This window comes from Stegastes partitus, unplaced genomic scaffold (genome assembly GCF_000690725.1).
Source record: "Stegastes partitus isolate 25-593 unplaced genomic scaffold, Stegastes_partitus-1.0.2 Scaffold1389, whole genome shotgun sequence".
Taxonomy (NCBI): Eukaryota; Metazoa; Chordata; class Actinopteri; family Pomacentridae; genus Stegastes; species Stegastes partitus.
The window spans coordinates 199,213-215,748 of NW_007579120.1; the positions used below are offsets into that span (position 1 = coordinate 199,213).

Here is a 16,536-nt window from a genome sequence, read left to right on the forward strand (position 1 = left end):
TGTCTGTCTCTAAGTGTAGCCCTGTGATAGACTGGTTACCTGTCCAGGTGAACCTGCCTTCACCCTGAGTCAGCTGGGATAGGCTCCGCCCCCCATAGTGAGGATGAAGGTGTAGAGATGATGAATGGATGTTGAGCATCTTCAGACGTCACTGTGGATTCCAGCAAACTGGGATTGTTCAGTGTTTCTCTGAACAACCACATGATCAGGAGTTCTGCCTCCACAGAGTTTCTTGTAGGAGATAAAACCAGAATTAGCCTCCAGCGTGGCGTCGCCGTGGACACGATTCATCTGTTTATGAGTCTGATGAGTGAGGTGGAGGCTTCACAGGTCTGCTGTGATGTGCCGTGGTGATCGCCGCCGGTCCAACATGCTGCCGGTGCTGGTGTGTGGCCTCCGTCTCATTAGCGCTGTTTGTCTCGGTTTGATCTGTGACCTGCCTCCTTTGGACCGGCGCTCGGTTCACCGGGCCGCCGCGACACAAGGAGGCGAGGAAAGGTTAAGATAAAGTGGCTTTGAACAAATGCAGGCTTTGATCAGCGGCGGTCGGAGGCCTCGCAGAGACGCAGCATTGTTGCGTTTCATCTCTTTGACGGCGCTGCGAGCTGCGTGAGCCGCGGCCTCTTTGTTATGGAGAGCTACTGACCTTTTCTTTCAGGCTGCACACAAACACCGTCGCCAACAATGACTTGAAAGCCTCCCGAGCAGCTCGCATTAGAGCGCCGGCAGTGATTGGAAATGCAGAGTTACAGCAGGAATGTGACGCTTTAAGGCTGAAACCATCCAGTGGAAATGCCACGAAGAGCATCTGCTGCTTTAACATCACTGGAAATGGAATAAATTTGGGATTTGGGCAAAACAAACCGCTGGGCGACGGTGTTCTGGCTCAAGGAAGCTGTGATCTGATGTTTTTATGAGAGTTTTATTGGACCCAGAGGAGAAAACAGCAGAACGCAAACAGAGCTGATGAAACACAGCAAACATACGTCGAGCACATGATGAAACCTGTAAAAGTGTTCAATCATTTACGTACTGATGGTTTAAAATAATAAAAACAACATCAGCTGCAGAGCTGTAAAAAATTAACGCTTTAATTGAAATTTTGTTGAACAACTAACTTTAATTTTCCAGATTTGTTAAATTCCAGATAATAAAAAGTAAAATCACAGCAAAAAGTATGAAAGATTCAAGGAACTTTATTTGTCATGTCAGCTCACATTCACATGTTTTGTTTTGTTTTTAAGAAAAAGCCGAATAAATAATAATAATATTAATATATATATATATATATATATATAATAAGGTACATTGAAGCAAGAGATAAATGTAAGTGAAAATACAGCAAAATGTGTTTTAAAAACATAAACAATTTATATGTTCACCCTGAAAAGGACCAAACTATAAACAATGTCCACATTATTTAATCATTTTTTTGTAAATCGGCATTTTTTATAAATAATAATTATTTTCCAGTGTTTAACCATAAAATTAAACTTTTTTTTACTGTTTAAATGAGCAGAAAATCTTTTTTTCTCCTGTTGTTCATTATTTTCAAGCAAAAGCAGAAAAAACAGTCTGAAGCTACACGCTGCCAACAAAAACCAGTCAGGACTGAACAAAAACCAGTCAGGACTGCAGAATCTTTGTTTTTATAAAAAGCATTTTGTTCTTTATGACATTTGACAATTTCGTTTTACCGTATTTTAATCAGCAAATAATATTATTTTAAAGATGTTTGCTGACATTTAAAATCCAAATTATGTAACTTCAGGACTGAAAAAATAGTAAACTTTTAAAAAAATGTTATTTTACAGATTCAACCTGTTTTGTCTAAATATAGAAAATAAATGAGAAAAAACCGACACATTTACACGTTAATTTAAAAACAGACTTTTAAATAATTTCCACTTTAGAAATGTCTGTATTTGACTAATATGAATCAGTTCTTTTACAGTGTTTGAACATAAAATGACAACGTTCTGACTGTATTTAAATCAGCTGACAACATTATTTACAGATATTTCAGTTATTTTTTTTAGTTTTTACAGGTTTTCCTCTATTCTATGTATTTATTCGACACTGTTGCTGCCAGATTTTTATTAATTTTATAGAAATTATTTATTTATTGTCGTGTGAAACTCGTTTCCCTGGTTTTTTAACAGCACGTTTATTCTCTGCAGTTGACAGAAAAACACTGGTTTCCCTCCGAACCGGCCGATTGTTTCCTCCAGTCCAGCTTCATTTCGGTCTCAGCAGCAGCAGCAGCTAAACGCTCTCACGCAGGGATGATATGTGGCGACTCGTCCTTTGTGCTCCTCCATCGGCTCTGGAGGCTGAGCAGCAGCTGAATGGACGTTGCCATGGATGCGATCACAGCGAGTCCAGTCACACGCTCTCAGATAAACACCACGGCGACGCGTTACAACGTCCGGCGAACGTGTGACGCAGCTCAGAGAGAGAGGAGGGAAAACAACACATCTTCTTATCGGAGCTCTCGTCAGAATCTCAACTTTGGCTCCACGTGAGCGTCCTGAACAAACAGGCTGCTGTTGAACGGCCTCCTTTCAGCCAATCAGCACATTAAGCCGCAACACAAACATTCCCAGCAGGCAGGGCGGTTGTCACGGCGATGATGCTGCCAGAGGAGGCTTCTGATTGGACGGTCACCTGTCAGGAAACATTTAGAACAGTTTGGATTCACACATTCGGTCCAGACTGAAATATTTAAGCTCAGAATTTAAACATGCTGTAACCTGTGAAGCAGAGCTCCATAGACGATCATGTTAGCATAGCATTGTGACTCTAAAGCTGTTAGCGTGTTAGCTTGGTGGGTATGTTAGCATGCTAAAGTTAGCATTTGGCTCAAACCACGACATGGACGAACAGTTTGTTCATCAAACTCAAGTGATCCAGCAGCTCACACGTGTTGCAGTTCAGAAAAATAAGGAAGCTAACATTCTGGTAGAAGAGAGAAGATGTTAAATGCTGCTGCTGTAAACCATAAAAAGAGTTTGAAGAATATCGTCTGCAGGAAGTTTGTTCCAACACGTCACATGTGACCAACTGATCACGGCTCAGTCTGCGTGTCCGACCGTGACGGGTGAATGTTATGATGGAATATGACGGTACGACTGTAGAAAACATACAAACAGAAAGTTTAGTAGAAACAGGAAACAGGAAGCGTGTTGGTGATGATCTGTTACCACGGTTACACTCAGCAGTCATTACTACATTATTGTTGATCAATTATTGGCTCCAATATCTGACCATCCCTGTCGTTGTTGTTATTAGTCAATTCCAAATAGAATCAATTAAATCTCTTCCTGTGGTGTCCCCGCCCACTGCCTGATCTGATTGGTTCAACTTCCTGAGTAACAGCCAATCAGCAGTCAGAGCCGCTGGTAAAGACAAAACATCGTTTCGTGATTTAATGTGAAACAAAAGTGACACAAGAGAGAAATATTTGAGCATACTGCAGGAAATGAGCAGTTATTGATCTGATCAGGTGATCAGTGAACAGAGAACGTCCCGATGTCGTCACTTCTGTTCCTGTTGTAATAATCCTCGTTAATGAAGAGTCCTGGTTCTGAAGTCCGCTTCCTGCTAGCGTGGGCTCTTAATATAGAACATTTAATGTGTGTCGCATCCAAAACTATCGCTCATCAATGTTTTACAGAAGATCCAAGCCACTGATTGTCATTCAAGCTGCTTTTTTTCTGTATTTTCTGCCTCAAAAGTTTCAGAAAAGCTCGTTTTTTTGTGTTAAATTACCTCCAAGAGGATGAAACCAGAACATAATCCACCAAAGTGTTACTCCAAAAGCTGGACAACACTGATGTGAGAGGCTGCAGTGAGAACTAAACGTGATGTGATGTTTAAATGTTGGACCCTGGACCGGATCTTGACCAGCTTGTCTTCATCGTTGTTCTGCAGATAGCACAAGCAGCCAAGGGCTCCTCTCAGGCCGACGACCTGTACCTGGACGACACAGGCTCAGGAGGCTTCTACCCCGAAGACGACGACGACTTCAACTCAGGGTCCGGCTCAGGTAGGAACCGCTCACACACCTGCAGTATGAACTCTTTGTCTCTGGGCCGTGGGAGGATTTTTACACTTTATGAGCTGCTCGGCTCGACTCCTTCCTCCGCCTGCAGGAGGAGGTCCTGTGAGGCAAAGCAGACGACCAGGAGCTGCTTCTGGATCACTCTGCATTCTAGACCCGGTCCAGACTGTAGACAATGCAGTTAAACTAGTGGTGCACGATATTCACATTTCTGGCCGATACCGATATCTGATATTAAGATTTCTGATGTGGCCGATGTCGATGTTCAGCTCTTGTTCACACTGAAACATGAGCATCAGTAGCACTGTGAGGAAACTAATCAGAAGAAGCCCAGATTGGACCACATGGTCTTCTTTATTAAAAGTAAGACATATTTTAACATATTTAAGTCCAGGAGCATTTAAGTAAAAACAGCAGCACCATCAAACGTAGAGATGAAGGCGCTGATGTTAGACAGTCATCGGACCGATACCGACATATCAGTAAAAACACTGATATCGGACCGATACCGATGTGGTTGCTGGTACACGGTGCATCCCTGGTTCAAACCAAACCCAGCAGCGTGACGCTCTGGATGTGACACGCTGAGTCTTTACATTCTTGTACAGATGTGAGAGTTGTTTTCTTCCCGCCGTGTCCCAGGTGGAGGCGAGGAGGTTCTGGAGGAGACGGCCACCGTCAGCATGGTCTACATCGAGCCCAACGCCGCCCAGCCCACCCAGGACTCCACCAAAGACTTCACCCCCAGGATGGACACGGCAACGGTCAGGGAAAGGAACCGAGACATGACGCCCAGGAAACCGTTCAGAACAGAGGTAGGAACCCTGAACCGGATCAGACAGGAGCCGGTCTGTCGGGCTGTCAGAGGCCAAACACTCATTATTATTATTACATCACATGTTCAGGTTCTGCTTTAACTTTTTAAAAAATAGACTTTTGCTATAATGAAGTAACTTAAAGCACAGTTGAGCTGATTGCACTTCATGAGACAGTCAATGCTGTTTAATTAAACGTGAATATTTCATTGTGATGAATGTGTCTGGCTCATGGAGGAGGAAGGAAAACATTCACATTTAAAAGGCGTCAATCAGAATTTAGATTCAAACCGATTAATTAATTATCAGAACAATTAGTGTTTCATGTTTAAGTGATTTTCTGGATTAATCGATCAGCTGTTTGGTCTGAAATGTCAGGAAATGGTGAAAAATGTGGACCAATGTCTTGTTTCATCCAAAGACCTTCAGTTTACCGTCACAGAAAACGTTCACAGTGAAGAAGCTGCGATCATGAAGTTCAGACTTTTCTTTTCTTGTAATTAACGATTAATTAAAGTTGAGTTTCATCTGTTCAATGTTGCAGCGCTGCAATTAAAAAAAAGGCATTTTAATGTAGTTCTGTGATGAAGTTTGTGTTTGTTGACACCAAGATTTAAATTTTTACTACAAAGGTGCTAAATATCAATTATCGATGTGCTCGATTACTGACAACAAGCTATTGATCGACCAGAACCGATCAGTCAGCTGATGATCTGGATGAAGTCAGAGAGACGAGAAAGAAAGTTTTGACATTTTGAAAAGATTCAAGCTTCCTGCTTTCGAGTTCGATCAGATCAGATGTGAAGCTGCAGCCGGAGACGGTTCAGAAAGTAGCTGCAAGTTTTTACAAAACATCTGTGAAGCTTTTCATTTGTAAAATCGCTCAGTTTTAACTACGATGATGTTAAAACACGTCATTTCACTCTGTTTAAACTGACCTGCAGTAACTGATGGAGACCTGTCAGCGTCTAATGATGCCTGTGAGGCGTTTAGGGAACATCTGTAAACGGCAGAACCTCTCCCTCTCTGACCTGAGATCTGCTCTGCCTCCTGCAGCTGCATCAACGCTCAACCTGGTTCAGCAAAAACTTCACCAAAGCTTTGCTGGAAGCAGAACTTTGCTGTCGGAGCATCGAAGACATTAAAGAATAAAAGCACTAAAAAAAAGTCGTCCTGCAAAGTTTCAGCACGAGAGAGCAACAAAAACGACATAAAGTTCAACACAATGGCCCAAAAAGAGCTTCTGTCCGCGAGCGTTCATCTTTATTTACATAATGCGCTAAAAACCACCACCCGTGTGCATCGAACGAGCAAAACAAACATTTAATGTAATAATCAGATAAACTAAACACTGCGGTACAAATATCTGCTGCATCCACACGATGTGTCCGTGGACCTACAGATGAAACATTTAGAGACACGACCCTGGAGCCACGTAAACCCACAACCAACTGTTTTCATACTCGTGTGTGTGCATTAGACAGACGAGATCTAATGGTTTAATTAGGGAACTCTGAAGGAGCTTGTTCTTTCCTTTGTTTCTTCTTGCTTCACATTATTTATGCTAAGCTACGCGTCTCTTGGTTGTAGTTTCACATTTAAATGAATGCAAAACTTGTGCAAATATTCCTCAAATGCACCTGCAAGAAAAAGCAGAACTTTTCCTTCAGGCAGACGTTCTGTGTTTGATCAGAACCGAGCATCAAACATACACAGTTAGTACTAAAGCTAATGTTTCAGCCACCATATCCAGCTTTGTGTGCATTTTTCTGGTGTGAGCCTCCTGCTGAATGAGCAGCTACAGCACAGCGAGCCTCGACGCCACTCAGACCCTCGGCGTGTCTCCGTTGGACCCGGTCTGGTTCTGGACCGGCCGGGTCACCGAGGCAGCGAGGTCGCTCTCAGGACAGAGATGGAGCGCTGGCCTCGGTGTTTTCTCTCGGTTGCAGATTGTGCAGGATTACATCTGTGTCAGACGTAATCACAGCCGCTGGAACATCGCAGCTCTCACCTCCGCAGCACTCTGGACGCTGCATCTGTTTGGGATTAGTGCTGCGGGTCTCGACCCCCACAGGCCCACCTGGCCTCCGTCCACACCGCTCTGGATCGGCTCCAGCTCGGTTCTTTGCATCCTTCTCTGGGGAGAAACTAAAGCGCACACGGACCCGAATGCTTCGCTTCCCGGAGCTGCAAAAATCGAACCTCGTTCAAACGGATCTGGACTGGTTCCACCTCGTTCTCTGAGCGGTCCCCGTAGGGTTCTGCGGCCACGTTCCACTTCAGCCCCACGTTGGACCTGAAGGAACAGCTAATCAATGGGGGAGCGGGGCTAAATAGGGTTATGTATTTAACTCCCTGCCAGGAGACGGATGATAGCTTCCATCCTACACGTCTGTACATGGAGCAGAACGGAACTGATTTAGTCTGTATACGGAACATTTAATACAACCGCCGCTGCACTTCAGGGCTTTCCAGTGAAACGAGAGAATAACGTTTGTGGTGTGAAGCAACCAAACAACAGGAATGATTGGGTTAAGACCTGACAGAGTTGTTTATGGGTTACCACAGAAATGTAGATATTGGCCATTAAAATGCCTTTAAATGATATAAAACACCACCTTTCCTGACTATAGTGCGTGTTTTGTGTACAGTTATGTCCTTAATTAGCTCGTTTCTGCTTCATTTGTTGTGCAGTCATTATTTTTTTCCTCTGAGAAACACAAACACAAAAAAATAAAATTATTTTCACACCAGTGTTTGTACAGAAAACCAGTTGAAAAAAAATAAGGCATTGGTAGGAAGATTTTATCACCTTTGGACAGACTCAAGCTAGCTGTTTGTAGCCTCTATGCTAAGCTAACTGTTTCAATCAGGGAAATACACGTATTGACCTTCTTACCATGAAATAACCGACTCCTGAACCACTTCACACTTTGAGCTTCAGACCCTGTGATGTTCTCTATGGTGTGAATTTACTGGAATCATTTAAATATAATCCAAAATTCTGACTTTACTGAACTCTGCAGAGTTTTTATTTATGGAAATGTACCTGAATAATGTGACGTGTCTCTGCATGTACAGAATATTTACACCCCTGTAGCATCTGAGCCGGTCTGGTTAACAGAACATCGCTGAACCTCAGCTAGCTCCACACATAAACCTTCATAAAACCACAAATCAAACGCAGTCCGTTTATAAAGACAACAAACAGTCAACACACAATAAGCATTCTGTGTATATATTGAGAGGCAACCAAGCTAGCTGTTAATGCTAAGCTATGCTAATTTCATAACAAATAGACATCAGAGCGTCATCGATCTTCTCAGCAAAGCAGATAAATGTATTCCCAAAAATATGCAGCAGATCCCTAAAACAGGACGTTCACACCTGGAAGGAAAATCAGGAATAAACCCAAACAGAACCCACAAGAACCGCCGTCTCTCAGCACTCACACAAGGAGTTTTAGTTTCATTCTCTTTGCACCAGAGGCAGCAGCTAGCAGCTAGCAGCTAGCAGCAACCAGCAGCCAGCGACAAACAAAAAAAAAACAAAAAAAAAAAAGCAAACATTAAAGTTCAACCCGTCAGCGTGAGATGTTAAATAAAACCAGTGACTAACAGGTGATGCTCGGCGGTGAGAGTCTGAGCTGCTCTGAAACGATGAATCCACGTTAAAGCGCCTCCTTGTTCCCTCCAGGCTCCGGTTCCAGTCACAGAGGACCTGCAGAGGAACCAGATGACCAGCACGACCAGCGCCCCCGGCTCGCCTCAGGAGCCCGTCGAGGTCCGCACCGAGGGCCTCTTCCAGAGGACGGAGGTGTTGGCAGGTAGGTCCCAGCTGGTGGCCACCCTCGGCCTGGTTCTGGTTCTGACGGAGCTTTAGATCCTGCTCAGTTCTGTAATTTAATATTATGTGGTGAGTCCTGAGGTGACCGGTGTTCTGATGAAAGTTATAAAATCGGCTCAATTGAATTGAACTAAATTAGTTATATTTTAATAAATTTGATTTATCAAACTCACAACACGAGTCATCTGAGGAAAAGGTTTGATAGTCTTATATCACAGAAACAAACCTCTGATGCACACATCATGCACCTATTAATGGGACTAAAGCTGAACACAGAGAACAGCAGGATTATTTCATCCTCCTGAATGGAAAGCAGCCGTTTCAGGGCTTAAACAGCAGAACAGCATGAAGGAGACAGAAGTCTGTCAGCAGGACTCACAATGAATCAGAAACAGAAGAAGAACAAACTCAGGTTGAACTTCTCTGGTTCCACACCGAGCTGCTCTGTGGAAACACTTCCTGCAGTTCAGCCAATAAAGTCCCAGAATATTAGTCAGCTGACTGTCGGTCACAGCTGAGTCACTGATGTCTCCACCAGTCCACAGACAAGCGCAGAATTTCTTATTTTTACAGAATCTGACTCGTGGAAATGGTCCATTTCTGTTGATTTTTTTTTAATTAAACGTGTAAAATAAAGTAATTTTTGATGTAATTTTAAGCTGAGCTTTGGTTAAATCTTCTGAGGACTGTCTTAGAGCAGCAGTTTGTCGTTCTGGAGAACAAGTTTTTCTGTTTTCTTTTAAATTAGGTGACAGATTCATCTCAGTTAGCTTAGCTTAGCATAAAAGCTGGACAGTGGGACACGGCTAGCACAGCTGTGTTTAGTCAACGAGCTGCTGCTACACCAACCTCTGGACGGAGCGGCTAACTGTTTATCCGTCTCTGCTCTCTATGCTAAGCTAAGCTAAGGTAGCCAGCTGCTGGCTGTAGCTTTATATTTAGACTAATTCCCCCAACAGGCTGAACAATCCCATTAATATTTCATGTCCTTCGCGCTCTTTGATGCGTGTTGTTATGTTTAGCTTGCCGTCTGATCGTCTCGTCGGTTTACGTGTCAGCACATTTTCAGCGAGTCCTTGAAATCCAGGTAAGGTTTCCCCTGAAGCGTCCCACCTGAGCCTCCTCTCAGAATAATTACCGCTAACGAACTCCGTCTGCGTCCCTCAGTGGGACTTTGCAGAGTTCGCGGCGGCGGCGAGGACGTCTCGAGCCGCTTCGCTTTGAACGCGTTGATGCTGAATCACAGCGGCTCTCTGATGCCGACTCGCTCTGTGGGTTTTTTTTTATTGGCATCTCGCTTTCGCTTTGTTGTGATATCCATCTGGTGCCGGCAATATGCAGGACGACGAGGACGGATCGCCTCCCACTGAGCGCCTCGTTTCATCCGCAGCATATTGTTCTTGGATGGTGATGGAAAGAAACGGGATGAAGTCTGAGGACAGGAGATTGAAAGGCGTGTACCTGAGTCACCTCCAGATCATCACCATCACTCTTCCTCCCTCCGTATGACTTCTATAAAAATAATTGCCTGTAATCTAATTGTCATTCATTGGCTCCGCATTGCATTCCGGCTCCTCGGAGCTCCGCGGCTGTAAATGTGCCTTAAACCCACGAGGCCGGCCGACATGTGAGACCTGAAGTGGAGCAGAGGGCAGATGGGAGCACCGGCAGACGACCTAAACTGATTAAGAGCCCATAAAGGACCTCATGCTGCCATAATTGAAAGTGGGCTGATTTCACTCATCCTCAGTCGGATGTTTGACTTTCAACCTGGAGATTCTCTATAAATGTATATGATTTATATGAGCGTCCTCCAACGTTTTAGCTCCTAATCCGCTCAGAAAACACGTCATGAATCCATCAGATGGTCGGAAAGCGTCTTTGGGCAGAGAAGTGTGTCTGAACATGTCAAATCCACGATGGACCAGAACCCACAGTCTACTTTCAGAGAAGATCTTTTATCGTCTGCGTTGAACAACAATAAAAAGTCAGTTTAGCAGCTGCTTGGGTTCGTAGCGTCCAACACAACAGAGTCATTAAAAAAATAAAATAAAATAAAAAACAGTGACATAAAGACTAAAACGCTGCTGAAGCTTGAGGAGCGCTGAGGGAGGAAATGATGTAAACACTAGATGATTCTGTCAGATTAAATCATGTTTTTAACTCTTTCCAGCTGCTTGACGTTGTTTCAGAAGTTTTTCTATCACTGAGTGAATTCCAATAAAAAGCAGAACCAGAAGGTAAGTTCTGCCTCCGTCCCGGTACCGTGGCCTCCTGGTGCTGCTCTGCTCCTGGAACGTCTGGTCTTCTACAGGCATCAAGAACTATTTACAGTTGCTGCTGAATCTCTGAAAACTTTGACCCTTCAAGTCAGATGTCATTTTGGGAAACCGTAGAGTTCAGAGAACGATGGTGGTTCTGGTGAGGCCACCAGGTCCGGTCAGCGGCCTTCAGCCTGACCGCTTTCAAGCCGGACGGTTTCTACGGACTGGTCGGTGCACCAAGTCCAGACATGTTGACTTTTTCTTCTGTCTCAGCATCGAGTCGGTTTTTTCATTTATTTTGGCAGCAGTCGGACTGACGGTTCTGTTTAACGGTCGGGCAGGAACGTCAACCACCATCCACACACCAACCAGGAGTTTACCAGGAGCAGAGCTGCAGGATGAGTCGGTTCAGGAGCAGCTTTCTGTTTGACATCAGATCAGTTTGTTGTGAACTCTGGAGTGAGAACATTCAACACAATGTGGAGCTCTATGGCCTCACCAGCACCACCATCGTTCTCCGCCCGCTCTAATCTCTGCTCTACTGTTTCCTAAAGTTAAGTTTGACCTGAAGGGTCAAAGTTTTCAGAGATTCAGCAAAAACTGCAAATAGTTCTTGATGCAGTTAGAAAGAAAAGACTTCCAGGAGCTGTTCAGGTGTTGCAGGAGCTGCAGGAGGCTTTAAGGAGATGGAGGCACCTTCAGGTTCTGCTCTTTATTGGTGCATCGTGTCCATCCAGGGTGCAGGTCTGGATCTGGACCTGGTCAGTGGCTCGGTGTCGGTGTTTCATACCAGGGCTCGACCAAAGCCGTGCTGGTTGCTGTTTATGGGTTGTCTCTGTTTATCTGCCTGATTCTTCAGAATCGAGCTGCAGGCTTCTTCCTCAGAAACCCGGACTGGTAGCCCACTGATTGGAACATAAAGCATGCTGGCCGGTGCTGGCCCGGGCCTGGTCCTCCCTAATGACCTCCTAATGGAGCTTCTAAGCTCAGCAGCACATTAGCGGAGGTGAAATTAAGCGCTGAGAACATGATCGACTCTCCTGGGATGAATTGAGGCTTTTTTTATTTTCTTCCCATCGACGTGAAGCAACTGCGTCGGTTTCGACACCGTTTGCGGTTTGCTTTCGACACACTTAAGCCGTCCATTTAGATAATCTGGATCGCACGAGCTGCTGAAACCAACGGTTTCGTAATCGACTGCGCGGGACGGGAGTGACGATTAATCTCCGGCATTGATCTGACGTCTGTGCTCTGACCGCTGCCTTTCTGTCTCAGCTGTTATCGCAGGCGGCGTCATCGGCTTCCTGTTCGCCATCTTCCTCATCCTCCTGCTGGTCTACCGCATGAGGAAGAAGGACGAGGGCAGCTACGACCTTGGGGAGAGGAAGCCCTCCGGAGCGGCCTATCAGAAGGCCCCGACCAAGGAGTTTTATGCATAAAGCCCCGCCCCCCCGTCACCCGATCGACCCGACCCGGAGCGGCCCGTCAGAGCCGCAGCGTTCAAACACCAGAAACAACAAAAGAGTTGATTAAAAGGTAAAACTAGCTGAAAGGAAAGCTTTTGCATAGAGTATTGTAATTTTTCTTTCTTCTTTTTTTTTTTTTTTTTTTTAAATGAAACCTCTCATTTTTGGGCAAATCTGAGTATATTTAAACATTTTGTGTATTATTTGAAAAAATAAAAACCCGGAATCTGTAACGGCGAGAGACCCGATGGTTCTGTTTCTGCCAGAGGAGCTGTTTAGTCGCTGACTACTTCTAACTGTAGCAGTCTGTTATTTGTAAAGAAAAAAACACATTTAAACGTGGAAATAATTGAATATAATTATTCTGTATCGAACCTACTTTCATTTGTTCTCTTTTTATTTTGTCCTAGCATGTCTGATGTTGATCTCTAAAGGTGTATTGCATTAATTTATCTTTTCTCTGATGTTAAAACAATGCCTTTGTAGTTTTGGTGAAGCTCTTCGTCTTCACATTAACGCTGTTAACGGTCAAATGTAAATGTCCTCCTTCAGGTTACAGTGTTTATTATTTGCTCTCACATCGGTTTGATCTTCTGTCTCGTCTCTCCGTTCTCTTCTCGTCTAGCCTTTTTTTTTTCTTCTTCTTCTTTATTTTCAGGTCTTTAAAAGATTTTTAAAAAAACGTGTCAGGGCTCGAGGAAAAAAAAAAAACACAAATCTGGCTTCTGTTTTTTGTCTCTTCTCTATTTAAATGCTTCTCACATTTGCACATTCACTGCTGTCCACCTCCCTGCTGCTGCCTGTGGAGCGCTCGGCCTCCTGCAGACCTTCACGTCTCCTCGCCGCCGCCTTCCTTTTGTTCCGATCGGATCGTCCAGTTTGTCTTCTCTCTAAACTCTCAGCTCGGTGAAGGCCCGGTTCTGCTCGGACACAAACATCCGGAGCAGAATCAGACCTGGTAAACAGGACTCTGGTGTCCGACCTGAATAGTTTCTAAAGGCTGTTTACGGCTCCAGAACCCACCAGGAGGTTTGTGTTCATGCAGCTCAGAGTGATTTGAAGCGGCGGCGAGCTCCCGTCTCCGTGGCGATTGTCTCTCTGAGGAGACGTGAAGCCGGCCTGAACGCCCTCATGCAGCAGCTCCATCCCTTCGTCTGTCCACCCTCCTCATCGCTGTCGTCCTCTCTTGGACCGAAGGTACTGAACTATACTGAAAACCCAAAGACTCACAGTATTTCTACTCCCCTCCGTCACGGCCACATCATGTTGTTTCCTCTCTCTCTCTCTTCACTCTCTTTAGTTTCTCTCTGACCTTTGATTTGCTTATTAGTATATGAAAAGATATATAAATATATATAAATGTATATTCACAAATGTTTTAAACCTTCAAAGTGCCTACCATTGGGAGATGTCGTGCTCGTGGTGAGCAGGTGTGAACACAAAGAGGGGCGTAAACGAACCGACTGGCATTCTGTGAGCATGGATGACTGTAATGGTAACTTTTTTTTAGTCTTACAAAGCTGACAGTATTGTACCTATAAGTTGAAACAACACTACTGAATAAACATTGTGGCCTAATATCCGCTGCGTGTGTCGTCTTGTCTTCGCATCGCACCACCGACTCTTCTTCCAGGAGCCGCCGCCTGCAGGAGCTTCCTAGAAACCCAAATGAATCATCGCTGAGTCAGAGTTTAAACAGACCGAAGCCGAGCTGATGGAGAAACCAAAGAGTCTTTTCTGGGTTTGTTGAGTGGATTAAAGGTGGCGTCAGTGATTTTAATCCACTGTTTTTAGCCAGGAGGAACAAGACTGATGTGAAATCTGGTACATGCTAACGCTAACTAGCTAAAACTCAACATCATTTCTGCACCTTTAAAGCTGGAGAGAGACTCGACTCCTCCACCTGGACACACCTGAGTGAACACCTGAGACTGAGGAAGCTCTCGGACGAAGGTCAAACATCTTCAGGAACTAAAAAGAGAAGTTTAGCTGGTTTTCGCTGAAGTTCAGACTCAGAATCTACACAGAGGACCGATGTGAAGGAGTCACTTTGGGATCTGGCTAATTACTGGAGAACATAACCTGCAGATTAATGCATAAAACACATTCCTGCACAAAGAATTGAGCAGAAGCTCCACCTGAAGCTGCTCAGCAGGAAAGTCCTGCTTTCACATTCATCTCTGGTAATAATAATCAGTATAATAGTATTATTTTATATATCAGTCTCTCAGTAGTTTGTGTAACGTCAGTTTCAGTTTTTCATGCAGTATTTTAATTATTTGTGCAATATTTAAATTTTCAGGTGAAATATTTTCATTTAATTTGTAAATATTTCATTGTGTGGTTTGACGTTGCTGCCTCAGAGTTTCTGGCAGTACAACTCTTATTTTTTCCACTCCGGTGGTATTTTAGAACTCATTTTTTATTTTCAGTTGTTTTGCACTTTTATCTTATTGTTTCTCAGAAACTAAGAAACTACATTTCTCATGTTATGTAAAGGCAAAAGAACTTCATCTCTATTGAATACTTTTACTTTTCCCACTTCAGGTACATTTCCCTGATTATACGTAACATTTTAAATGCAGTAATGGAGTACTTTTACCGTGTAGTGTCAGTACTTTTCCTTCACTGACTTTGTGCCTGTTGGGTTGATGCCGTTCCATTTCTTCAGACAAACCTCTGAGCGAACTTCTCCTGGGATCTGTTACCGACTGTTTTGTCTGAGACGCTGAGAGCAGACGCCTTTCTTCACGCCTCATTAACTACCTTAAAAAACAAAGTGCTCGTTTGGCTAATTATTCAGAGGTAAGCTGTTCGACGGAGGCTGAAGCCCAGAATCCCCTGAAGCCACGCCGCCCTCAGCGTTTCTATAAATAGAGCGTCGAAACGTGCAAAATGTGAGTCTGCCTTTAAAACTCTGCTGCACGGTCGCTCTCTTAACGTTACTTAAAAGTCTGAGGGGATTATCAACGTGCGGACGAGTAATCTTCATGTGGTTATGTGCTGCAGCGTATCATTTTAGTGCCCTAATCTGGGCCTGTTACAGATTAGAGGAAGCGAGGGGATTAATCTGCACTGGGACGCACATCTTGAGTGGTTTCCTGAGCGCAATGAAAAAACATAATAATGTAAGCGGAGCTGACACGAGTTCTAACAGAACTCTCAGAGGAGGAAGGTTTATTCTGATTAACTGGTTTATTCATGCAGCTATCAGAGGAATCACATCAGAGCTGCTGCAGAACTTCATCCTCCTCCTCTGGTCCGCTCTGTATTCATGTCTGATGAATCTCATTCAGAGGAGCAGGAGATGTGAAACTACAGCTAGCAGCTAGTTAGCTTAGCTTAGCACAGCCCTTCCTCCAAAGAAATACGTTTTTATTCAACTAAACTGATGCTAAATGCTAAATCAGTGCACCTTTCCATTCATTTTATTGCCGTTCAACTAATCAGACTCATCACCATGAAACCCAGAAAATGGCCTTAAAGGACCGTATGTTCACTCAGACTGGGATGTCTTTATTTTTTTGTTGCCTAAGAATCTAAAACCGAGCAGCTGACGTGTAGTTATTATTGTGTGAACGTTTTCCTCCAGTTGGCCTTTATTTAAGCTTTTATTCCAGAGCTGCAGTAGATGTGAAGCTACAGCTCAGTTTCCCTCCAGTGTTTTTATGCTAAGCTAAGCTAAGCTACACTGAGGTAGCTCAGTTTTTAAAATACTTTTGGCGTTTTGTCGTCTAACATTCAGAAATGAAGCAAATCGTCTCTAAAACCTCCAACTGGCTGCAGAATCTCTGTTGGTCTTTGAGGTCTGAAGTCATTTTACAGGCTGCTTCCTCACAGTGATGCTGTTTATCCTCTGAATCCTGAAAACCTGCTCGTGTGCAGAAAGCAGCGAGCTGATATCGTCTGTGGATGTAGGACGGGAGAGAAGCATCAGCGTGGTCCTCCTGCTGCTGGTCGCTGCCGCTTTAAGTGAACGCTCGTCTTTCTGCTCCGTTCTGAGGATTCGGGTCAGTTTGTTCCAATATAGGATGTGATATTTGCCCAGAGGCAGTTTGTACAAGACGTCTGGCCAGGATGGA

At 44.1% G+C, this 16,536-nt stretch overlaps 1 protein-coding gene across 1 annotated transcript in view; it reads left to right on the top strand.

Moving 5' to 3' along the window:
* The window catches only part of sdc2 (syndecan 2), a 58,999-nt gene extending 44,965 nt beyond the window's left edge, over positions 1-14,034 (top strand). The window contains exons 2-5 of the mRNA XM_008299182.1: positions 3,934-4,048; positions 4,706-4,878; positions 8,575-8,704; positions 12,264-14,034. Coding sequence (XP_008297404.1) covers positions 3,934-4,048; positions 4,706-4,878; positions 8,575-8,704; positions 12,264-12,427 — 582 coding nt within the window. The 3' untranslated portion in view covers positions 12,428-14,034. The remainder of the gene's footprint in view (positions 1-3,933; positions 4,049-4,705; positions 4,879-8,574; positions 8,705-12,263) is intronic.
* Positions 14,035-16,536: the final 2,502 nt, after the last annotated feature.